Genomic DNA, 26,864 nt, shown 5'->3' on the forward strand with positions numbered 1-26,864 from the left:
TGAACACCACATACAGAACCAAGTCCTCACTGTGCACAATCAATCAATCATCAACCACCCCCCACCCCCCAAATCCAAAATTGTGCCGAATCAAACTCACCAAGTGTCCAGACGAAGTAGTACTTTGGTCTGAGCGCCAGCATGGCCAGGTACAGGTAGACCACTTGAAGGTAGAAGGGTGTGTTGTTAATGAAGTCTTCTTCTGCAGAGCGCTCCACTGGGATCAGCTTGCACAGCGACAAGTAGATGGCCAGAGAGATGGCACAAGTACACAGCTTGGAGATGACATCACCCTAAGCGCCGAGGAGAGAAAATAGAAAATCATAAAGATGAAAAATTTGACACCGTCTCCAATCACACCACAAAAAGTCTCGAGAGTTATTGCTCCCGGCTTTTAAAAAGTCAATAGAGGGCGGGATACGTCGCTAAAAATAGCACCAAAATCTCGCAGTGGCAACACTGCGTCCCCTGTCATCATGGTATGGAAACATTTGAACCGGATTGTATTGCGCTTTTCCACCGACAGGGTACTCAAAGCGCTTTAAACACTCATTCATCTACTGTTCAGGCAGCATCAGGAGCAACTCGACGTTTGGTATTTTGCTCAAGGACACTTCGACATGGTCACAAGGGCTGAGGATCGAACCCGTAACTTTTGGGTTGTGAGATGACCAATCTACAATATGAGCCATGCCGCCCCTGTGCTGTGTGTAGAATAACTCCACAACAAGTTGCGACTACAACCTTGGGCGAAGGTTCACTCTGCTTGTGCTTGCCATTCTCCTTGCCATTGGCGTTTTCCTGGTGACGCGGTTGGTAACACGTGCCCTCGATGAAAGCCATGTAGTCGTTGTAGGCGCACGTGGGTCCGGCCAGGATGCCCATGAAGTTGCAGTTGTAGCTGAGGTACTCTAGCAGGCTGGGCATTCTCCTTCAGGGCGAGGCAGAAAGAAAGAACGGATATATTAATGACTGTGCACGGCAAGGCATTGAGGCACATACAAGGACCGGTGACAGGAACTTTTGGAGCTGACGTGCACAAAAGTCTTGGACACACAAAAGGATACATTTAGGAACATATTTAATCAGGGATTGGGCCAGTGTCTTGTCCAGGGAAACCAAGACAACGAAAGTCTTTGTACAACGATGAGATTTATTTCAGCTACAACTGATAGAGAAACACCATTTACAGATCTGTGATGGAGCGACTCCCCAAGCAGTGGGGTACAGCCACCTCTTATCCCATTTTTTTCTCCTTGAAAGGGATTAAAATCTGATGCACAACTTTGCACAGCAACAAACTTGCATAGCAATTTTACACATAGCAGGATGTGTGATACAAGTTAACAGTTTATTATAAGATACAAGTTAACACTGTTAAATGTCAAATTTCCAGACCCCTTAGTTGCCCTTGAATCAAAATCTTTGTCTCACCAAGACTATTTGGTTAAGTCAATGCTAGTTCCAATTACAGTGAATTCCCATCTACAGTTTATCACGGGAAATACGTTCCCTCAATCGAGAAAAATCTGCAATAGAAATACCTTCTTGATGGTTTTACCTCTCCCACACACTTTAGACACCTTTAAACTTTATATAACACACTTTTAAAAATATTCCTTAGCGCCTGTTCTCACTCTCACTCACAGTTCTCCAAATAAGAGGAAATATGCTTGCTGGTTGTCACTCCCACTTAAAGATTACTGTAAAATTGACACAAAAACCCAAAGGGCGTTGAACAAGGTATATTTTCAACACCAAAATGTTCAACTAGCAGCAGTAGACCTGCTCGGTGCCCAGAATTTTGCCGCAAAATATGGCACTAAAGTGACCAGGTTAAAATCAGTGACAGAGCGAGAGCGCAAACCATGAACTGCAATACAGTACGGGAACACAGTGAATGAGAACAATTTGGTGATGGCACAAAGTCAGGTCTGCAAAAGGCATGTTGGATGAGTTTTATGTTAGAGTTGACTCGCAATTACCTCAACACCGTTTGCTGTTTTTCTAAAATATAGATGAATGGGCATGAAATAAAAAATAAACAGCCACACCTTTCCACCTCTGCCATGTGCGTCATTACCTCTGTCCATATAGTGGGCTTGACAATAAACCTCTCCCTTCATTCTTACGTGTCAAGATGTCACACCCGCGCTCTGTTTTGCCTCTAATCTCTGCTCTGTTTAAGATGCTGTCCCGTATTAATTCCCTGACCTACTTCTTACATTCTTGCTGAACCTCCTCAACCGTGCTCACTCCTGCAGCAAAATGTTTGGGGAGAGGGGGGGGGGGGGCTGCAGTTGTAACGCATGCCTAAAAGAGATGCGGACCTCCCAACACGATTTTGGGATCACTCCTGAAGTTAGACATACTGAAGCTTAGAAATGATGTTTTGCCAACTCAAGTGCTTTGATCCATCTTCAGGCTTCAGACCTATCTGTGCCTACAACGACACTTACGGTGAGGTGGTAACCAAATCAGCTGGTGGCAGGCTGTAACATCAGAACATGTTGCAAGATTTGTGGCTAATCAGTGCTCCTTTTTTATTTTAATCATTATTATTGAGTATATAGAGTCGCTAAAGTCGGCAACATCGCATCACGCAATCACTTGCCCCTTAAATGGACTACACCTCCACCAAACATTACACTAAATACATTGCGTATGATAGTTAACATTCAAAACAATAGCATTAGTTTGTAATTGTATTCAAACTGTTTCGTCCCTACTCAGCACAAAGATTGCGTCCTGTCATCTAGAGCAGTAAAAACATACCTGAGTCACATACCTGATAGCAAAGTATTTCTGACTTGGAGAAAGCTGTCCCTCTCGCTTGGTCAAACCTACAAACAGATGAAAGCCACATGAATGGTACACAATGAAAAGCAGTTTCTGTATTGATCCTTCCTGCATTTGGGGGCAGTGGGGCTGCACTGCCCCACAAGATACAAAAATCAGCACTATAGTTCAGTTTTTCCTGTATTGTCTTTTTATTGAGTTTTTTAAAAATATGTCTATTTTATTTTATTTTAAAAACTGGAAAACCTGTTTTTTAGGAATGTGGAATGTGAAAACCCACACAAAGCCGTGCAAACTCCACGCACAAGCTGAGATTCCAACTCTGAACTTGTTGCTTTTGGCTCTCTGCCGGGGCCACACATTCTGCTGAGCAACAAGTTGCTATAATCAGATGACATGATCAGATAAAAAAAAAACAAATTGGAATTTTTTTTGATCTACACTGATTTGATGAATTAATGTAGGGTCTTCCTGGTGTCTGTTGGAAGGTAACCTGAAAAATAATAATAATACAGCTTTCCCAAGATGTCACTTGGTCATTGTAAAAACCACTGGCCCTCTTCAGCAAAGGTTAAACCGACAACAGCCGAATGTGTACTCAAGTCCTACACTAACACAAATGGTGGCTGCACTTTCCCAACAGCACCTTGGTAACAAATATTTGAAGCGGTGAGTCTTGACGACAGGCTGAGTAAATATTTGTCTTAGGAGATTTACCGGTAGGTTGTCAAAGAGAAGCCCGGGAAGAGGATGTCAGGCTGTTTTTTTTATTTCTAACAAATTAGGTTTGTGTGCAAAATGTTCTTGTCGTGCAATGTCGTATCCTCATGAATGAATGACCAGGAAGAAGAAGAAAAAAAAAAGCAATATGTCATCAGAAGGGTTTAAGATTGCATCCAGAAACTGTAATTTCTGCATTAGTATCTAGTCCCCCCCACGCCCCCCCCCCCCATCCGTGGGAAAGAAACACAGTCGTATTTTATCATATATGTGTACTGCATAGTACACCAAGGACAACCCAGTGAAATGGAGAAGTTCTGGATTAGAATCGTTCAAGGCTTCCGGTGTGGAATTAGCCCACACACACACACACACACACACACACACACACACACACACACTCGACTGGTGATTGTCTTGAGACTTCACATAGCAACTAAAATGTAGCGATGAAGTCATCATTCTCTGTGATAGGAGTGATACTTGTTCCAAAAAATCCGGCAGTGTGTGGCGTGACCTTGTTTGGCCAGAATGTAATGGATGTTCCGGCTTTAACTGCATGTGTCCTCTTGCAAAACTGAACTTGTGTTTTAAGTCAGCCATTTAACCGTTTAACAGAGCGAGAGAGCGCAGTGGGTCATTGCTTTGTTACGTAACAGTATTTATACTCTTTGTGCTGGTTCACTAGGCCTTGGCTTGGAAATGTGACCATGTGATCTGTTTTATGAACTGGTGACTTTCACGTGGAAAAGAGGCAGTCATGTTTCTCTTACCATCATGTATTTCGAATGCCAGGCTCGTAATCTTCTGTGTTATCACCATCATGGGCCTGATGAAAAAAAGAACACACAAGCCGCTCAAAATCGCTGTCTGGATCTCATACTCGTCCAGTTACATATACTGTATTTTCCGCACTATAAGGCGCTTCGGAGTATAAGGCGCACCTTCAATGAATGGCCTATTTTAAAACCATTTTCATATATAGGGCGCACCGCATTATAAGGCGCACAGAATAGAAGCTACAATAGTGGCTGGGGTTGCGTTAAACCCTACTCGAGCGCTCAATGTCTCAATTATTATTATTACATTGTGCCTCATTATTACATTTCTGAAATCATCCCACTGGGCCACACAGATATTGGGTAGGGGGACACAAACAATTGGGCAATCTCCAAATGTCCCTTACGCCATGCTGAGACGAGCGCACTACTAGCAGCGTGATGCATTTTAAGCGAATGAGAGGGGCCATGATTGAAGTCAGTTGTGATCGCTCCCATGGCAGAGTTTAATCAAATTCATATTTTACTCAAAGTAGGGGTTATCTTATCTTTAAATCTGTATGACAAAAAAAAAATTGAGGTAAACCAGCATCCTCAAACAGAACGTGTTCAACCTCATGGGCTCCACTGTACTAATCTTATACATAAGAAATGCTTGTAGGCTCTTCACCTAAACAATATAATTCCATGTCTTCGGAGAAAAATACGAGCGACAAGAAGAGAAGATGAAAGAGTGAAATTTGTGCTCTCCAACAGCCGGTACCGGTTTGGATCCGGTTGCCAAGCAACAACCCACCCCCAACGAGTGCAGCCAGTCTGCTTGAATTGTCACAAAAGTGTGGAGAGAACAGATCGCAACTCCCTTATTGACGTGCGTCTGGCTGGCTCACGGTGGGATAACTCATCGCATTCTTGCGCAGATCCTCTCTGTCAAGCGTCATCATAGAATCACATACCGCCGACGCCTGGTGCTTACCCGGTAAAGTCCGCCGAGTACATGCCGTAATCAAACACGTAAACACGTGTGATCTGACACACAATCAAATAGCCGAGAGTCACGATGAAGCAATACCTGTGGGGAGGGAGAGAGAGAGAGAGAGAGAGAGAGAGAGAGAGAGAGAGAGAGAGAGAGAGAGAGAGAGAGAGAAAGGAAATTAATATTTTGTACCAGTACATTCCTTTCTGATGTCTGACGGGAGGCTAGCGCATGAATGAAAAGACCCACGGATGAAAGCTTCAAGCTCCATCTGGTACTTATTTATTATAAGGGACAATAAAGCAATATGCCTTCTTTGCCGTCATGCAATGAAAAGTGGCAACGTTGAACATGACAGTGGGGTTGTCCCGATCCCATAATTTTCAATTGATCATCGTATGGGGTGAAAAGGTAGTACAGTAGGCGGGGGACACCCTGAACCGGTTGCCAGCCAATCGCAGGGCACACAGAGACGAACAACCATCCACACTCACACTCACAACTAGGGACAATTTCGAGTGTTTGATCAGCGTGTCATGCATGTTTTTGGAATGCGGGAGGAAACCGGAGTACCCGGAGAAAACCCACGAAGGCACGGGAAGAACATGCAAACTCTACACAGGAAGGCCGGAGCTGGAATCGAACCCATTACTTCTGCACTGTGAGGTCGACGCGACCACCAGGCCGCCTGTTCAATATGCGTATTGACAAATATAGTCAAAAAAAAAAAAAAAAAAAAGGAAAAATAGAAATTTGAGTCAACTTTGAGAGTTTCACAAAAAGAAAACTGCACTGATTTGGTGGAATAGGCCTCAGCTTCTATTCTATGTGCCTTATAATGCAGTGCACCCTAAATACGAAAACAGTTTCAAATTTTACTGCAAGTGCGCCTTATAACCCGAAGCGCCTTACAGTGCAGAAAATTGGATATTCTATCAATCCCTATTAGTCAATGGCGAAGAACAAAGAAGACAATGATCGCCACAAGGCATTACTATAGAAATGCTCAAGAATTGGACAAAAGGGCATCGGAGCATCCAACAATGTGTCACTGTTTGCAAACAAGTAAAAGCTTTGAAAAGAAAAAGCCAAGGCAGAAGAAGAGGAAGGTCTGTGGGTGGACTGAGCACACTCCAAGTGCTAGCCACCTAGCAACCCCCCCCACCCCCCGCTGCAAACAATAAAAGGATTGTGTTGCTCTCAGAAGGAGCAAAACACATTGGCCGGAGACAAAGCACCACGGGGAAAAAAAGACACAACACGTCCTTTTGATTCGGGAAGCTTCCACTGAGATGAGAGAAGAAACGGACGGCGTCACCTCGACTGCTGAGCACTTCGCTCATAAAACTCGTAAGTCCAAAGAGGCAGCAAGGTGAAGAAGTGCCGCCTGGAACAGTTGTGGCAGTTTATCAATCATGCCAGAGAAAAAAATTGCAGATTCTTAACGTATTGGACACATTTTTTTTTCAGGAGTACAATGGTCAGCATTTCACAAGAAGGCTCATTTGTGAATTATCTTTTGGGAACTAGTCATTTACTGTCAAAACTCAGGCCAAAGCAACAGCGGAACTGCATCCTAGTGCCAAGGAACTGCTGAAGTAAGTTGAGGATCTTAATTTAGACAAAAGTAGCCCTTTGCCGGCATGTTGTGGCATCTATAGGCAAATGCCTCAACAAAAGAGATTATTTGTCTAATCGCCCGTTGCGTGTTCATCGACAGCAAAAACAAACGTCGTTTTTACAAACGTTCATGGAAATGCAACATAAGGGATGGACCTACAATTTGGATGTGGATCAGATAAAGAATGAATCATTGGTGACACAGTGGGAGAAAAACTTAGTGAAGTGATGGTGCATGACTCTTGATAATCAAATATATAGGTATAAAAAGCAACATTCACCCTTGGTCAAGTACCATTGTCGTTCATATCGGGGATGTGTGAAGTTTTATAGAATTGGATTGCATCTACGTTTTTTTTTGGTTTATTTGTTTGTTTTCTAACAAAAAACAACAACAACGAAAAAAAAAAAAAACAACCATGCTCAGCATCCATTTTCGACCGCACTTTCCCTCATTGGTTTCACGAGATTATCTCAGATGACTTTGGGTGAGAGGTGGGGTACATTCTGGACTGATGGCCAGGCAGCCGCTGGTTGACAATTCACATTGTCAGATCATGCCTTTCAAACAGCGTCAATTAAAACTGTGATTTAATTGATATAGGCAGCATCGTAGCTGCCTTGTGTCCATGTAGATTATGTTGGGATACATGACAATGTTTGTTGGACTATATGACATTCTGTCGTATACTTTCCGAGTATAAGCCGCTCACAAAGCATTTGCGTTCAGAAGCATTTTTAATCCTCTTCATGATCCCATTTGCCGCCAGTAGCATAAAACTGCGCTTTTCATGATCGTGTGTGCGAGCGTGTATGCAGCAGCTATGTTTGTAGAAGGCGCAACAGGGATTCTACCATTATCCACATCTGATTTGGATTTGTGGAATTTGCATAAAGGATCTCTGTGGGACAGCAGTGGACGGTGCACTTGAGCATGTAAACCCACGCATGCAAAAGTCCAACAAAAGAGACTAAAATGTGCGTTTGAAATGCCTCGAAGCCCAGCACCACCGTGTCCACTCAAATACACGCAGAGAAAATTTCCATCTGCTTCGCTAGCAGCTGCGATGCAGTAATTCACACTGTATGCTTCACAGCTTCCACATGATGTCACATCTAACAGCTTGCAACGCAGAGAGGGACTGTTCTAAAGGTTATCTGCAAATCAGGCCCGACGCCACTCAAATCAAAGCATTAATCCAGCGCCTCACTGAGATGCCAAAGAGCTTGCCTGAACGGAGAAATACGAGCAAATAATCTGTCTCGCCTGAGCAGCTGAGGCGGGAGTGGCAGTAGGAAGAAGGTCGCAGCTGCTGACGTCACTGCTCCTTCCTCCCAGGCATAACTTGGCCGTTTGCCAGCTGGTCAGGGGGAGGCAACCTCCTCAGGTGACGCATGGTGCAGGTCAAGCAAAAAAAAAAAGAAAAAAAAACACTCTCCCCCCAATTTACATCTGATGTCCACAATGTTATTTGGTTTTGCTTATTCTCATTTAAGATGACCATTAAACATAAACAGTAGACTAGAATTTGTTCATACAGTGATCCCTCGTTTATCGCGAGCGTTACTTTCTACAAATTACCCGCAATAGGCGCAATCCACAAAGTAGAGGTACTTTTTGGTTTTTTAACCCCCAAACACACGGTTTCCCACCCTTGTAAACGGTGTGCAGAGCGCGCTCTAACAATTTTTGAACGCAGCTATGTATCTTCCCTGTTCGAGCCTTGTACTGCCTGCACTGGGTTCCGTTTTTTGGGGGGCACTCTGAACAACCAAACAGCACATTACTGCACCCACGATGAGGGAACAGAGACTTTGGGGGCGACGAGGTCCAGGGCGCATTCGCAAATACGCTCCAAGTGTGCGCTGCTGCACTTGGGCACCCCTGCTCTACTTCAATGTAAGTAAATTAAAGACAAGTGCGTCCTTATCATGGAAATCGTGCAAAGTGTAACATTATTCACTTCTGCTGAGCTAACTTGGGGTCAAAAACTTTAATACAGGGCGGCCTGATAAAGTCTTCATGGTTTTAAAAAGAGAATTGTTGTGTCCTGCATCAGTCGGAATGATTTTCTTTTCGAATTCGGCAAACGCATCACACAATGAAAAACTGCAATGCGCTTGAAGCGTTTCTGACCTCCATTCAACTGGAAGGTGGCGTGAAGTCCGCTTGAGCGCCAGTGGACATGCAAGATATGTTAGCATTATTTGTACTTGCACCCATTCACCAGCAGGTAGCGCTGTGTGTCACACTTGGAAAACTGAACGCGTTCGAGAACATTCTGTTGGACATGTCCAACAGGTGAACTGTCAAAGGCGGGAAGGGGAGTGGCACAGAGGCAGCCGGGAGAGTGGGAATGCCGTGAAACACGATGCCTGGCATGGCGAGCAAAGCGTTTGTCTTCCACCTCGCGTCATGCTGGGCCAGTTTCAAACCTGTTACCACAGCGCATAAAGCTGTCACAACACTGTACAGTCAATCCATGCGGCTGAATGAAAGTCGCAAGGATGACAGTTGGTACACAAATTGACTTTGGTCTGGGCCAAGTGTGGTAAAAATTGTGCCAAACTCACACAAGGGAAGGCAACAGCGAGGTGTGTACTTTCTTTCATTTCAAGCAGGTCAGGGAAATAACTAAATAATCACTCTTAACCCAACGTACACTAGCCCTGAACGTTTAATCGTTCGTTAAATAAAAGATATATGATTTTTTTTCCTCCCTCAATTTGAGACCTCATATATGCTTTCAAATTGTTAAATATCTAAAACATAAACATGATCCTGATTCAATGACAATGTTATATATATATATATATATATATATATAACTGCCAACCTGCTGTACTGCCCCTCCTCACCCTTCGTCCTGATGTTAATATATGCGCACAGTATATATATATTTTTAAGTTAATGCTAAATTTACAAAGCTTGTTTGGTATCTGGAAATAAAGCAAATAGTGGAAAGGAGATAGCAAAACCTGTAACTTGGTTTTCTGGAAGTAAAGAGGAAAACATATGAGTTTTTATTCGGGCTGCACAATATGTTATAAAAATATCATCATGATAATGGCAGATACAATATGCATATTGCAAAGGGAAATTAGTTTCATATGGAATTGTATGCTTTTATGTGACGTTGACCGAGCAGTTGCAACCTAAAATGTGCCACAGCAGCCTGTACATCATAATGAGAAATGGGATTTTTGTGAAGAAAAATCTGAGATTTGATTTGTCTCAAAATAAAAGCAACTCTCCGAAAGGCGACAGCAAACTTTGATTTTGAATAATTTGATTTTCTGTGAGCAAAGTGTAAAAATGATATTTTTACAGAAATTGGAAATCTGAGATTTTCTTTGAAGGCGATCTCGCCAAACCCTTGCCCACGAGCTACAGGATAATTGCCCAGGATAACATTTTACCGACATCAGACAATCAGACCTTGGGTGACTTTGATTGGAACGGGGGGACAAAATTCTCCAATTTGCCGCTGCTATTAAGTACTGTATATGTGTAACCCACTTTACCCTCACGCAAGGTCACAGTAGAATCTCAGCCTACCACTAAAATAATGCCTCATTTGTTATGCAAAGACGAGCCACCCCGGTGGGTTCAACGCCCTCAGCAAACACGAGCATGTCAGGGCATCCTGCCACAGTGCGAGGGGGAACTTTGACACCGAAAATACGGTGAAGGTGTGTTGACTTGGTCGAAGCTGCAGCACAATATGAAAACGAAAGGACGTATTGTATAATGATTAACGCATACAGTAGGTGTCAAACTCGACACCCGCCCTTCAACTCTCTTCGCCGGACAACATACACTGTATTAGAAACAGTAATCTGTAGAGTACGAAAAATTCACGTGACAGTCACATAAATAAGCATAATTGTAATTAATACCATAACACTTCCTCTACCATTTGGTCTTGTAGTGTATATTATTTGAGCATGTGAGTTAAAAAATAAAAAAGACCTACGCGTCATGTTGCTTACTTTATTCAATATGATCCTGTTCTTTGTTTTAGGTTATGGTCATGCACCCTGAGTCCTTTTTCAGAGCAGCTGCTTCGCAAAAAAAAAAAGATGTTTTGTTAGCATCTATTTTCAGTGCTCAGCCCACGGGGAAACATTGTCTGTTTACACCTGCGCTTGTAACCTTGAATCCAGGCATCAAAGCGTGTGTGGCTGTTTGTGTGTGTATGTATCCCGATCAGCCGCCATCACGCAGACGCAGGCCTCAGGGCAGAATCATTGTCATCGTAAACCCTGGCTCGTATGTCTCAAACAGAGCCAGACAAACAAACGCAGACGGTCGATCATACGAGGCTGACGCTGATCCCGCTTGTCCCCGCGCCCTCGCTGCGCACCGAGCGGCCATTTGTGCAGGCAAAACATGAGCAGCGCTTACTTGTGCATGTGCTCCAGGCCGGCGAAGACGATCACGCTGTAGGACAAACCGCTCTGCACCAGGAAATGGAGGGAATACCTGCAGCAAAGGACATCATGGAAATATATACATGTGACTCCATTTCCTTTTTCAAAATTACCGATCATTCATTCTGTATTTTATATAATACAGGGTGTCCAAATAAATTGGACATCATTTCACAGTCTAATAGCATAGGTCAGCGGTGCCCAATACGTCGATCGCGATCGGCCGGTAGCTCGGGGATCCCATTTTTCTTCTCTAACCCACAAAATAAAAGACTTCATAAAGAGGGTCTCTGCTGGTTGCAGTCAAATAGTGCTCTGAACTGCTTCAAGACAAAATCATTTATTCATAAACTATTTTAGCTGCTGTGTTAAAATTAGAGAGGTTATTTTAGCATAGGCAAAAATAAGTTGCGCAGTTGTTTCAGTTACTGTTAAGCATTGAATAAATGGCATCAATGATCTTCACGGTTGGACACTCTTTACCAAAGGGTGAGTTTAAGTGAATTATGTTGCAATGGGTCATCATTCTTTCAAGCATTTTTGACTGAAGAGGGATTAAGTAATCACCCACAAGACACTTGAAACAGCATAGAACCTAACAACTGACCACCAAACCTGACCATCCTGGCTTGCTGATATGGCAACCGACCAAACACCTTGCGGATGAATTAGAATCAGCCGACAATTTCTGTCTCAATACTTTTGTTTGTATGTTCAGTAGTCCAGTCTTTAAAGTGTCAGGCAATTGCAACACTGTAAGTCAAAGTGTCTTACAACAAGAACGTATGACGCAGCATTTGCAGGGATTCTCCCAAATTGCTTCTTTCTGTCACCCTGACTGACACCAAAATGAGGAAATGATGTCTTGTGAAAGCAGTCACGCCATCAACCATGTGGCTTCTTCAATTCTAAATGTGTCTAATCCAGACACAGGAGAGCAACCGACACCTGATTAGGATAATATCAATTCATCCATTTGTTCTACCGCTTTCATGGTCGCATGGAGCCTATCGCAGCTGGCTTCAGACATTTTGACGTGTGTATGTGGACAACAGCCACTATGGATGACGTGATGTGTGTTTTTCAACAGATGGACATGGTCACATCATATATACGTAAATAAAGAGAAAAAAATGAAAAATATATGGACCTGAAAGGGTCAAAAGAGAGTAGTCCATTATAAAAGTCCAACTTGTAGCAGCAATGTGAGGATGATCAAGTTAGGTTAGATCGTGACTATACAGTAAACCGGAAATACAGGTTAGTCATATCGGATAATAAATATAACAATTAACAATAGAGAGTATATTGGGAGCGCTACTGGTATTTGGTTTGGGTGTGGATATACTTGATTTATGGCGTAAATCAAGTATATGCACTTTTGAGTTACATCTTCCCTCAGAGGGCCGTTAATGACAGTGAAACCAAATAAATCGTCCTATCGTATTGATGGATTACCAGTTTTGAAATCAGTCAACTATAATAGTTTGATCCATTCGTGTTCACATGAGTGTCAATAGGGTAACAAAACTTGCAAAATGTCAACTTTATTTACGACACCTGACAATTGGGCCTTTCAGTACAGATTTTAGCAAGGATCATTCAAGCTGACACACATGATTTGCTTTTGCGGTCCGGATCTGTTCCCCGGGCCTTGAGTTTGACACCCGTGATTTACTCCATGTCAATATAACAAATTCAACATGATATAATTCATGAATTATGCAAAAGAAAGTTGCATTGCTTGCACCGTAAGCCTTCTCTGATTACATCAGAAAGTCCAGTTGGAATTTATGCACCAAATTTGAAAGTAAAAGCGCCCCATGCTTGCTCTCTAAAACCTACTAGGGCACAGCAATCTATCTGACATTATAGCCTATTAATGTAGCAAATAACATTGTCTGGCATGCTTTCAACAACATAAGCGTCCTCTGTATCGATCCATTTTAGACAAACCCGCTGCTATGACGTTGTCAGGCTGACAGTAGGACTTTTTTTTTAATAACATGGTAAAGATACTGTGTAGCTTTTTTTTTAATTCCACTTCCTATCAGCTAGCACCCAAACTGTATATTACATGGGCACACAGGGTCAGTTTCACTCACATATGAGTTCGTCTTTTGTTGTTGAGATTTACATGATTGTGAAAACAGTGTTTCACTCACAACTACTTCAATGTATTGTGTGTACATGTACTTTTGCTGTGGTTTTTTTTTTGTTTTTTCTTTATTTAAAATGCAGGTTCAAAATATTTAGAATTGTATAGACTTGGCCAAAATGGCTAAATTACAAAGTATGACTTCGTTCATCGATGTGGTCTATTTTTCTGTTATCAAGAGAATGGATGTTTTTCTCAGGCATTGTAAAAGTTGCTAAAGTCTTAACAGTGACAGAACAGCGACTACCTGCAGGCCGGGTATTCTGAGACGGGGGCTGTGAAGTTTAAAACCTGACACTCACTTATCCCGCCCTGTTGCATTGAACACAATTAGCTGCTTTCATAATGTCTTCTGGGTAAATTGGCATCAGGGGCGTCACTGTAGGATTTCAGACAGAACGCACCAAAGCTGAAACATGTGCGTTCACATAGCCATTCCAGCTTGCCCCATTAAGATAAGAATGACAATTGAAAGGGATGTTGGGCAATGAGACCCGGGTGTTAAATTTCACCCATCACGCCATAGAAAAACAATACTGCATACGGAATAATCTTCTCAGCTGTAATCGAGAAGAACACCTTGTCCCTCCCTTTAATCAACTGTGAACTAAAGTCGTCGATGACCAAAACCCTCACCTGAAAACACTCTCAGGGGATGCTCAGTGCACATTCAGTTGTTTGTTTGACGGAAGGGATCAATAAATGAAAGGAAGGAAGGAAGCTAAAGAATAGCACGTTATTTTACATTACAGGAGGAGTGACTCACCAGCCAAAGCAGAAGAGAGCCAAATAGAAGCCCAGCAGAGTGGCCACAACATGTCTGACGAAGGGACTGGTCTTACTGGGGTGGAGGTAGAGACGGAACCACACGGCCATGAGCAGCGCAAACAATTGGCCTGCCACAAAGTTAACCTGCGCAGGGAAACACAACATGGCATCGTTAGACAGTCACCATATAGCCAGATGCATTTCAGTGGCTAAGCTGCTACTCTGATAACGATGACAGACTGAAACAAACAGAAATAAACCTGACGCGTTACCTCGCGTTCTACATCCTACTTCAACATGTACAGATTGTGGGAATAATGTGAGTTAAAGGACCACAAATAGTGCTCAGTAAACTCATAAAATGAAGCTTTTGTGGCTAGCTCGCTAGTAACTGTGGTCTGCAAGATCAGTTCTGCTTTTTGTGTGTGTGTGTGTGTGTGTGTGTGTGTGTGTGTGTGTGTGTGTGTGTGTGTGTGTGTGTGTGTGTGCGTAATTGTAAATTACATCACAGGGCACGGTTGAGTCATAGCTTTATAAAACTCATACAGTGGTACCTTGAATCACAGGTTTCATTCCGTGACCAATCTCGCAACTCAATTTAATCACGTAGCCAATAGAGTTCCAAAATGACAATCTGTTCCAGCTTTCAAACACAGCACAATTTTCTTGTTATGGGATTTTAGTCAAGACAGGATTTGTGTTGTATAAAAACCCACTAAAATATGAGCTGAAGTCAAGCTGGCCCAACTGGGCCGGTTAGTTTCTTTGCAAGTTTGGGCACGAGTTGTGGTCGACATTAGTGCCTAGCGAAGGTTCTCAAAATGGAGCGCACCTCTTGTCTGAGAAGTGCTGTTGAGTCAGTCTCAACTTGTTTGCTATCTAAAAAAAAAATCAACAGGGTGTCAGCTATAGGAAGGTGAGCTACATCCACTCAGAACTCTACTCCGGCACAACACGTTTGGATACCATTATTCTGGTCAATACGACACCGGTGTCAGAACAGAAGATAAGAATGTTCAGAAACAGATTCTCTCATCCCAAAAGCCATTTTCTATACATTAGGGTCATTAGAGTTGGCTGGAATCTATCACGTCTGACATTGGGGGAGAGGTGAGATACATCCCGGACTAGTCGCCAATCAATCGCAATGAATATAAAGACACATGGCCATTCACATCTATGTGCAATTTCATTTACAGTCTACAGTGAACCACAAACATCCAGTTACATTTTCCCCAGGGTCCAACCTTAATGGTGGCCCGATGGTCCGGGCCACCATGTGACTGTGTGGGGCTACCCCGCAGTTCCCTGATGCTGACCCAACCAGGCCAGTACAGATTTAATAAATAAACTAATATGAATAATTAATTAATATGTAATATGAAGTTTTATCCACCTAAATTGGTCAATCCTCTTTGCTCTTTTTACTCCTTCTGCACATTACATCGCGCCAATTCAATGTGCATTGTGCGCCACATACTCACCTGCATTTTGGCCACAGAGTCTACATTCTTCACTGTTTTATTCACAGGTAGGCTTATAGTCTATGTATGGCTATTTTTTTTAAGTGGCTGCCTCGATTGCCCACTGACTGCATTTTGGCCACTAAGACTACACACTTATCTACTTCATCCAATGGTAGGCTGAAATATAAATATATTTTAAATTTCATTAGCAATTGTTTTCAATCACAGTATCTATATATTGGGGAGTGGGAGAGTGTTGATATTTTTTGGGGCCACCTTGCTCGCCGGTATTTGTGTGAATTTTGGCTGCTGAGACGACATATTTCAACAGGTAGGTCAAAATCTCTAACCGAATTGTGCACATTTGCACACAGTGGTTTGTACATTGTGTCATAAAAAGTACTGAAACTCTTCTTTAACCCTTTAATGGCATCAGCGAAGCTTGAAGCTTTTTCATTAATCCTATACCTTATGAATATCTTCCTGTATAATAAAAAGTACCAGCGTATGGAACAAACCACAGTTTCAGCTGACCAGTCGACACTCTGACTCAAGTCCTAAACCGAGCGCTTTAAAATTTTAGACGGTGTAATACGCAGTAAACATCACTAGACAGCAGACACTCATCTGATCAGAAGCCAACATGCTTGTTTGATGTCCCACTCACTGGCAGCACAATGGCAGGCTGGTAAATATAGGTCATGCAAATAGATCTGTCTGTCCGGTAAGCAGTGAAAGGCTAGAGACACCACAAACGGCATCCATTATCTATGCTTCCTGCATGATTCATGAGAGAGCCAGTGAGACCGATATAGCCTCAAATGCATACATCAGGGCCGCTAGCCAAATTGGGGGGGGGGGGGGATCTTGATGATACACCAAGGTTGGACAAACTTTTGAGCGCAGGGTCTACATTTAGTTTTGGACTTTACCTATACAGTATCTGCCTTGCACGATAACAGAAAAATGATGCCATTCCGCCAACGGGAAATAATAATGAAGTTTATAGCTCAACAGCTTCCACTCATCTTGCTCAGTGAGCAGATTATTTGGGGTTTCAAAAAAAAAAAAAAAAGAGTCGCTGCAAAGTTACTGACAATAGTTCAGATTGGTTTTCGTATGAGCATTAGTAAACAATAGCAACTCATTTTCCATTTTCAGACACGTAATATAACTTATTCATGAGCACATTATTTAAAATTATTTTACTAGTCATTCCAGTTCAGTGTGAAAAATCAACAACAACATTGCTGGACTGCGACGGGATTGTATAAATGTCAATTGTCAATTGGCGCTGATGAAATATTTGCAATCGTGCACAGAACGAAGACCGTTAATTGGACCTCTTTAACTTAACTGACGACCCCTGCTGTCCACCAAACCAGGATTGATTAATTCATTGATTAAGAGTTGTTTCCCTCAAATGTGTCGATTCTTTGTTCGTGAGTCTAGCAGGTTGCGATTTTCTACTGTTGTCATGGCTAATATGGCACCAAGAAGGATAAGAAAGACAACGGCAATCAAGCAAGAGCATTGAAACTAAAAGGCTCGCTCGCTATTGTATTCATATCAAGCAAACTTCTCCTCTAAAACGGAACGTCAGATCGTATTTCCATTCTATTTGCGCCTGCATATAACTCATAGGCAGCTGGGCGTCAATAAGAGGCGACTGCATATTGACTGGCAGCTACCTCCATCATTCAGATAAAAATAGACTCTGCTTCACCTCTCGGGGCTAAAAATAAAACCAGGCCTCGGCAATCAACAAATCCCATCAAGTGACCCTTCTCGTAACCTCCTCTAGCGCGAGGGCCACAGCGTGTTTACCAAACACACAGATTTGAAACTCATTTCACGCTTTGATTACTCCAAGCTGCTCTTTTTGCAGAGGATCTCGCAGCTGGTTGGTCCAACCGAAATAGCCACCGTCAGATCACCACGGAGGCAAAAGAAGCAATCCGTGTCAAATAGTTTCTTACATGCACGGTAAAAAAACAATTTATCAATGCGTGTGTATTTGTGGCCATGCCCTCTGCCCTCCACAGATCATCAAACACCTGCCACTGTGTTTGTACATGAAATCATAAAAGAGCAGTTTCCACGTGTGGGTGTTTCTTTAAAAAAAGGGACTGAAAGGTTTAGATAGACAAACAGGCCAAATATTGAGGAACTTGAACTTTGAGGGTGAAGTCAGAGGCCATCCCAAGGTGGTGACATATTGCACAGCAACAACGGAATGTCAGGTGGTGGATTGGGAAGGTGTGAGGGAAGAACCGTATTCTTCAAGGTAACAGTCAAGGGTAGCAGAGTGAAAGTCGAGTCAAAGTTCAGGAAGGGACAGGAACCTCCAACATGGAACACCATCCTGCCAATAACCCTGGTCGACTTGTTTGGATTTTTTTTTTTTTTAACTCTCATTGCAAATAAAGTATCAAGAATAATCTGATCATAAAAACATTATTAGCAGTAGGTAAAAACAATCAAATTTAGTGACGCGCATAATAGGGCATATTTGTCACTAGGGCTGAAAGGATTCGAGTAACTAGAATTACTGTATTTGATTACCAAAAAAAAAAAAAAAAAAAAAACGATCAATGGAATATAATTTACAGGAATAAGGCTTGGCTACGCCACACATCATTAATAGGTTATTTGGTAGCCAAAGTTAAATGCTGCAAAATTACAGGAAGGGCAAGACTCATTATCATCTTACTCGAATTGATGGGACAATCAGTAGAATACTCGATTCTAAAAAATATTTGCTTGATGCAGCCTTTCTTCTGACAAATTGTCACACAAGGGTAAAAATGGAAACATGGAATAACCAGTCATCCATTTTCTATACCGCTTGTCCTCTCTTGGCTCACACTTGAGCCTATCCAAACGCTATTTTTGAGGTTCATTAAAACATTTTTTTTTAAATCATGGACATCAATTATTCGTTGATTTTCACGAATCGAAGGCCAGCCTGTGCCCTATCTTGCAATATGATCACTCACGTTCACACTCTGCAGTGCAGTGCCACCCAAAATGCCTATTTTGTCCCAAAATTGTGGTTGAATTTCAAACTTGACCACTTAAAGACCGTACGACAATTTGATCCTACAATGCTAAAGTGACTTACTTGATTCATGCACGAATTTATGAGTTTTCAAGTCACAAGTCGGCGCTGGATTAATTTTTTGCTTTTGAGAGCCAAATTTAAAAAAGGTATGCGCAAGCTTCAGCTATAACGCCGCTAGATGTTGGGTCACATCATGAGTTACACCGAACCACTTCCCACTAGAGTTCACTAGGATTTCACGACGTGGCAACAACAAGCAACAGGTACCACTTGAATGAATTGTACTGGTGAACTTTGAGTTACGAATTCACCCAAGTTAGCCTGTCAACGACAAGAATCATTAAGCTTGAGTTAGCTTTAGCATTTTTTTTTTTTATTTGAACTTAAACCTGCAACCATGGGCTCTGTTTCTTTTTCGGTGAAACCGATTAATGTTTAAATTGTTGAGATGACTTTGCGAGTTCTCGTTCCCTCCGCTTTGTGGTTGTTTAATGAGCTGCAGGGGCCTCTGTGACCGCCGTAACTCACAAAAGAACAATCGAAACGTGAGGTGGTGACTGGTAAGAAAAATTGCAACATTGCACAACATTGCATCAAACGCAGAAACAAATCATATACTGTCGTTATATAATGTGCAGAGGTTTGGTTAAAAGGCAACACGAAAGGCATTCGAGTGCATCCATCAGCAGACTTGTCTTGTACGTTAGTGAATACACATTTTGCTTCTGCGCTTGGGTACAATGTTTCTTCATCCATAATACATGGATCCCTTTCTCCATTATTGATCCACTCTGAAAACATACCCTGGGGTTCGATGCGCGCACTGTTTCAGATGGAAAGCTTGAACAGTGGCACCGCGGGGAGGTTCGTAAGGCGTTTAAAAAAAAATGGGAACACAGAAAGAAGAAAATTTCTATTTCGGAGACAGGCCACCGGTTGATCCGAGTGGAAGTATGGACAGCAGCGGGGCAGAAGGCCTTTGGCGGCCATACCATCCATTGTCTGTCTTAACAAAAAACTGACTGTCTGTATTTGTTCGGCAATGGTGTTGGGTGACAGGGCATCCATTCAATGGCTATACTGTTCAAAACTCATCTAACCTGAAAAGCACAACTCAAAGCAAACATCAAACAGTTATTTAAGGCGGATTCATATTTAGAACCGGTTTTTGGAGTGATTGCGGATAAGTTCTCAGGGACAGTTAATCAGCTTCAATCTGAGAAACGGAATGTTTGTTCTGTTCTGTGATTGTTCTCGATTGACCAACCAAGAGACTGCAGTGTGTCGAGCTCCATTGTGCTCTGTATCAAATAAGAGCGTATGAAAAATGACGGATCGGTTCTGAGGAATCATGTTGTGTGACTCTCTGGAGAAAAGACTCGCAAAGGATCAAGCTGATCATTTCTTGCAATGTCAAAGACTTTTTGCCCTGGATTGAGACCTTTATGTGAGGATCATAGTCCAATTTGTAAAGACTGTCTAGTAGAAAGGAATTAATACACATCCAAAGAATTGTGTTTCTCCAATGATGCAAATGTCTATGTAACTGAAAACCTAAGCTATTGCAGTAGTAAAATCCTAATTACAGGTATTAAAAAAAACACTTGTAAGCCATAAATATAAGGTAGTCAAATGAAAAGCATTAAGTACGGCTCTCTTCAACTTCTTTATTGCTCGCTGCTCGTAACCTGGTATCTCAGGACCACAGATTCCAAAAACATGCATGGCGGGCTGATTGAACACTTGAAATTGTCCCTCGGTGTGAGTTTGAGCGTGAATGGTTGTTCGTCTATGTGTGCCCTGCGATTGGCTGGCAACCAGTTCAGGGTGTCCCCCATCTACTGTCCGAAGACGGCTGGGATAGACTCCAGCACCCCCCACGACCCTTGTGAGGATAAGCGGATTGGAAAATGGATGAATGGAGAGAGAGAAAGAGAGAGAGAGAGAGAGAGAGAGAGAGAGAGAGAGAGAGAGAGAGAGAGAGAGAGAGAGAGAGAGAGATTTAAGCAAAAAGACTGATTTAAAAAAGTCCACATCCAACTCCTGCAGTATGAAGTATGAAAAAAGAAATACTGTACAAATAAAAATACAGACTGAAATGCACTTTTGTACAAAAGTCAAAAGTGAAAGATTTTTTTACTGACATAATGCTCATACTGACAAGGGGAAAGAAAACCGCCCAACGCCCAAAATCACGCCACACACTACGCGCTAACCTTGGCCTTATGTTTTTAAAAGAGGAAGAGAACTTTGGAATGCCAGAAGCTTGTTGCTTTTGGGCTAGCACAGGACACAATGCCACAAATAATTCTGGTAGTGGAGAACATCGAACAATTCTTTCTCTTAAATAACTCAATGGTGGGTAGCAGGTAACAGTCGATGATTCGTGTTTAGGGGCAATACGCTCACAGGCAGTTCCTACTGGCAGAGGTGGTTACAGAGCTGTGGAACATTTAGCCTCATACACCGACTGGCAGAGCGAGTGGGAGGAGGAAGTCAGAGCCGCTGCAAGTGGGAGAGAGATAAGCCAGCTTCCTGAAGCTCATTCAAACGCAGTGTGTGTGTGTGTGTGTGCGTGTGTGTGTGTGTGTGTGTCTGTAGAAATATGTGGTGAGTATGTGTGAGAAACGGAATGCTTCTCCAGGCATTTATACTTTTCCACATTCACCGAAATTCTCCCGTGCCCACTTGTCGTTTTGAACTTCTTCCACCCACTCTGCTTCACCCGCTGTGCACCGCTCTCTTCCCTCGGTGAGGCTTTTTATGGTCAGGTGAGCAGGGACGCATTGGGGAGGAGAAAAACCAGGGACGGTTTTAGTGAGATGGCGATTTTCTTGGGGTTCTCTGTCCATTAAAAAAAAAAAAAAAAAAAAAAAAAATTTCAAAGCATTGTGGATCGCATACTTTACCTGGTCGCGTGAAAAAAAAATCCACATCACCCATTCATAAGAAATGCCATCAATCCCTTGTGAGTGTCCTCATTGTGTATTAGTGTCTTTGACTGTTCCTCCCCTTCAATAATTCAAAAATGAATTGGTGACTGTGGCATAGAGTACTGAAGGGCTCCATTTTTTTCTTCACTTCACTTGAGTGGGGGGTTTATTATCCATCCATCCATCCATCCATCCATCTTCCGATCCGCTTGATCCTCACAAGGGTCGCGGGGGGTGCTGGAGCCTATCCCAGCTGTCTTTGGGGTGTAGGCGGGGGACACCCTGAACCGGTTGCCAGCCAATCGCAGGGCACACAAAGACGAACAACCATTCACACTCAAACTCACACCTTGGAACAATTTAGAGTGTTCAATCAGCCTGCCATGCATGTTTTTTTGGAATGAGGAAACTGGAGTACCCGGAGAAAACCCACGCAGGCTAGGGGAGAGCATGCAAACTCCACACAGGGAGGCTGGAGCCGGGATCGAACCCACGACCTCTGCACTGTGAGGTCGACGCTTCTAACCACAGGACAACCGGGCCACCGGGGTTTATTGTGAAGCTCACAATTCTTAATTTGTCTTGCAGCACAAAGGAAAAACATACACTCACACAAAATATAAAAACAAATGACAATTAAAAATATTGGGAAAAGAAATGGAAAAAAACCCGACTGTATATAGTGAGAAACCTTGGATTATTGACGATGGCGACACACAACATCCCTGAAGTGAATGAGATTGATTTTCCTGTCATGTCAAATTTTGCAGATGCCATCAATAACTTTATTGATCGACTGGCAAATGATGACATGGCAACCAATCACCAATGTTGCATAAAATGAAACATGTCTGCCGATCCTATCCAGCGATCACATCTGTATTCAGTCTCCCCGCCCCCCCAAAAAAAAACACCCATGTGGAACATACTCTTTGAAAATCATTGGAATGCTAAACAAAATTGGAATGAAAGTACACATGGATAAACAGTGACCGAGTTGATGGCCTTGAAGCTGCATCTTTGCATGGAAGTCTCAAGCCGTGCAACAGGGGGCTACATCCCAGTGGCAAATGGGTCCATGTGGACAAAAATAGCTGCAAAGCGCAAGCGCGCCTCTCGATCGGACGCTGCCGTTCACACTCTTACGACGTCGAGACACATGCACAACTTGGGCATACATTTAGAGGCCCAGTGGCATAAAACCCCTTTCTTGTTTAATCCTCGTTACATCTCACTCCTCCACCAGTGAGCACAAACCTATGAGAGACTCCAGCCCTGGTGTGCGCAGGCTATGTTCCTTTCCTTCCTTCAGCTGTTGTCCTCAATGACTTGGGCAGATTTCCAGCACTGCCTCCACGGTTGCAGGGAGGGAATCAAGGCCAGCATAAACTCAGCTAAGGGGTCATTTCTGTGATATAGTTTTCAATGAAAACCAACAATGTTGCTTTTGCAACATTTTAGAGCAGGGGTGTCAAACTCATTTCTTGTCATGGGCCACTTCGGAGTTACGGCGCAAAATCTCAACGTTATTTATTATCCATGACAATTTGACATTTCGGTACAGATTTCAGCAAGAATTATGAAAGTTGACACACATGATTTGCTCCTGCGGGCCACATAAAATGACGTGGGGGGGGGGGGGGATCTGGCCCCAGGCCTTGACTTTGACACCTGTGTTTTCGAGCCTAAAAATGAAAATATTCCGAAAAGGGTCTTAAAGTGTTCTAAGCAACAACACAAAATGGGCACCCATTGTAAGGGTTTCTTCTTGGCATTGATGGAGTGCAAGAACTCATTTGTTTTGTTTTGTTTTTCCCAAGAAAATCAACTTACTCAAAGATATAAATGTTTGATGTTTGTCCCGCATGTCAATCAAAATCTACAAATGAACAGGCTTACTAACTCAACCCTCATGATACAGAAAACTGCTGTTCATTCTGCTTTGTTGAAGGAGCCCGATGCATTTCTGCCATTGGTAACAACAGCCACTTGTCGCAACCGCCATATTTTTGGGGGGCTCACATTTTGGTAGCTCCTTATGCGCCAAAAACAAACTGTCAATGGTTCTTGTTCGGGGGGAAAAAATGAAGTGCTACTGTTTGTCTACTTTTGATTTGAGATCAGCGATGGGAGCAGCTTTGTGAAACTTTTTGTAGTTGCAACTCAGTTTGAAATATGTCATTGCTGATATAGCCTCGAAGGAGACGAGGCACAAAGGCTTGCTTTTAAATTCGTTGAACATGTAGTTTGCTTCCTAATTCATCTGAACGTCATGATTTCCTAGTTTTTACCCCCAAATGACCTCTCTGATGGAGAACGACCCGATGGAAGCGCTATTAAGCGATGACTACCATCTACTGGTGAACTGTGTTATTACAACTTAAAACTGATCATGGAAATATTTTTATAATTTTTCAAAAATTAAATCGAGGGACCAATGAGGATGCGGGCCCGCATGGGACCCGGCGGCTACCAGTTGCCCATTCCTGCCCTTCAGAGATGGTCCAGCTGAAGTAATTTCAGCGCTTAACCGTGTGCTTCACTACAACTTCTGGTGGAGATTGTTCTCGAAACATAACGCTTCTTGAGGATAACAAGCCAGAATAAACGAAAGGAAAAATCAAAACACAGTAATCCTTTGATGCTGGTTGAAATGAGGTCGAGCGAGGTACGCGGACAGCTGGCATCATACATTATGACAGATGTCCTAAAATTGGCTAAACTCCTAATTACTATGAGCTTAAAGGTGACTTTGTAGGTTCTACTGTACCTCACTTCTAAAACAAAGATTATTCGGTTTCTTCTGCCAAGATGAAGAAATGAATCGGTCTTCTGCAACCAGCAGATGCTTACTCTTAGCATTCCTCAAATTCTAAAGCCACATTTTCTCCAATGAAGAATCCACCAAATATGCTATTAGATAAGAGCTGACAGGACAAGCAGCTGCTGTGCAAGCGTGTCGTGTTTCAGTCCAAAACGACTTTTTCTGGCAGGCATATATATTACAGTGGTTTATACAGCAAAGGTTTTGCAATGTTCTTATTTGTATATCGATCCACTTCCTATACCACTCATCTTATTCAGGGTTCGCTTACTCGGTTAAAAGGCAGCGCTACACCTTGGACATCTGTTGAAAGGGCACTGAACTGATCCCGCACTCTCAAAATGAAAGCGCAACCAAAACAGAAAATGAAGTGAAATCGAATCTAATCTATTAAAAAAATAAAAATAAAGGATCCAGTGTTTGCTAATGAACAATGAGTGCAAAAAGAGGAACTTGGGAAGACAGGTCGGTGGAATGTGGACCAGCCCAACGTCTTGGTGGGAAGTCTGAAGATTCAAGACGCGTGTTCTTTTCACTAGCAAAGAAAAGTTTGACGCTTTGTTCTACGTGATGAGGTTTAACTTCAAAACAGTACAAACAATCAAGGCTGCAGAATGCAAGAGGTGGCAGGCAGTGGACTGTGAAAACCTACAGTGAGGTGTTTTCTACCATGACCTGGGCCACTGATCCCCTGTGGACTCTGCGGGCAGGCTGGCTATAAATAGCCAAACAATCAGCCATTCCCCCCAAAGCAGTGGGCATATGTGTGTGTGTGTGTGTGTGTGTGTGTGTGTGTGTGTGTGTGTGTGTGTGTGTGTGTGTGTGCGCGCGCGCGCGCGCCTCCTTTCAAGAAATGTTTTGCCCCGAGCTAAAAACAGGAGCTGCTCTTTGCTGGTCGACAGACACGTTCAGCTGGAGGAAGCGGCTAACACGAGACCGGTGCAAAGGCGAAGCCAAACATTCAAAGCTCTCACACAGCAGTGGTAGCAAGTCAGCAACTACGCAAAAAGAAAAACAACAACAAAAACAACAAAAAAAAAAAACCTCACCATTCTTGCATTGCCAATTAGTTCACAAATCCGCCAAAATAAATACAAATGAATGGTGCGGAACGTAGAGAAGTAGCGAGCGGTCCGCCGTTGGCTTTGGTCTGTAATATGTGGCAAAGTAGGCAAAGCGCCGACACTGATCCCCTGTGGACTCTGCGGGCAGGCTGGCTATAAATAGCCAAACAATCAGCCATTCCCCCCAAAGCAGTGGGCATGTGTGTGTGTGTGTGTGTGTGTGTGTGTGTGTGTGTGTGTGTGTGTGTGTGTGTGTGTGTGTGTGTGTGTGTGCGCGCGCGCGCCTCCTTTCAAGAAATGTTTTGCCCCAATGAAGACCTTGGAGCAGGGATAGGTAACTTAAATGCTAGAGGGGTCCACAATTTTTCATCAGTGCTACTGGGGTGGGCCACACGGCATGCTTCCTAACCAGGTGTACAGTTTAACAAAAATGCATATTTTAAATACCCACAAAATATGTTCATATCTCCTAAATATAGACTCTTAATCTATTTCATTTTTCTTATGACATTTCTCAATATATGTATAAAAGATCCAGTATTCAATAACGAAGGGTTTGAATCAAACTACAAAATAACCTCACACAATGATTTTTTGTTTTCCAGTGCAAAAGGCCCTCTTGCATAACAAAAATACAATAAAAAAAAACAAAAAACATTTCAACGATGGCACAAAACTGCTGAAAATAAAATCAAAATTAAGTGCAAGAATGAATTTTGTGCAATTTTTTTTTTCACAAAAATCACCTCACTCAAAATATTCAAATCCGCCAAAAATTACTCACACGGTTGTATAGGGCAACTAAGCATATCTGCCATCGAGTTACAATGGAACTCTGCTCTTTGCGGGAATTGCAAAAATAAGCCTATCATTAAATCTAAGTATATATAAATCTAAAAAAAATAAAATAAACACAACAAAGAAAATAAATAATTTTTTAAATAAATAAAATTTAAAAGCATGTGAAAAAAATTCCAAGAATAAATGAAGTAGTTTGGGGTCCACTGTAGTACTAGTGTGTGTGTGTGTATACATATTATATATATACAATGGAACTCTGCTCTTTGCGGGAATTGCAAAAATAAGCCTATCATTAAATCTAAGTATATATAAATCTAAAAAAAATAAAATAAACACAACAAAGAAAATAAATAATTTTTTAAATAAATAAAATTTAAAAGCATGTGAAAAAAATTCCAAGAATAAATGAAGTAGTTTGGGGTCCACTGTAGTACTAGTGTGTGTGTGTGTATACATAT

The 26,864-nt window shown here is 42.4% G+C and overlaps 1 protein-coding gene across 2 annotated transcripts in view; it reads right to left on the bottom strand.

Annotated features, from left to right (window-relative positions):
* mboat2a (membrane bound O-acyltransferase domain containing 2a) overlaps nucleotides 1-26,864 on the bottom strand; it is a 44,543-nt gene that overhangs the window by 7,434 nt on the left and 10,245 nt on the right. For both annotated transcript variants that reach the window (XR_002170273.1, XM_019887144.1), the window contains exons 2-8: nucleotides 14,253-14,398; nucleotides 11,303-11,380; nucleotides 5,275-5,370; nucleotides 4,293-4,348; nucleotides 2,789-2,843; nucleotides 745-931; nucleotides 101-293 (exon numbers count right to left, since the gene is read on the bottom strand). Coding sequence is in view for 1 of the 2 variants with exons in the window: in XM_019887144.1 (XP_019742703.1) it covers nucleotides 101-293; nucleotides 745-931; nucleotides 2,789-2,843; nucleotides 4,293-4,348; nucleotides 5,275-5,370; nucleotides 11,303-11,380; nucleotides 14,253-14,398 (811 nt within the window). In the remaining variant the exon portion in view is untranslated. The remainder of the gene's footprint in view (nucleotides 1-100; nucleotides 294-744; nucleotides 932-2,788; nucleotides 2,844-4,292; nucleotides 4,349-5,274; nucleotides 5,371-11,302; nucleotides 11,381-14,252; nucleotides 14,399-26,864) is intronic.

This window comes from Hippocampus comes, unplaced genomic scaffold (genome assembly GCF_001891065.2).
Source record: "Hippocampus comes isolate QL1 unplaced genomic scaffold, H_comes_QL1_v1.1 scaffold176, whole genome shotgun sequence".
NCBI classification, from domain to species: Eukaryota; Metazoa; Chordata; class Actinopteri; order Syngnathiformes; family Syngnathidae; genus Hippocampus; species Hippocampus comes.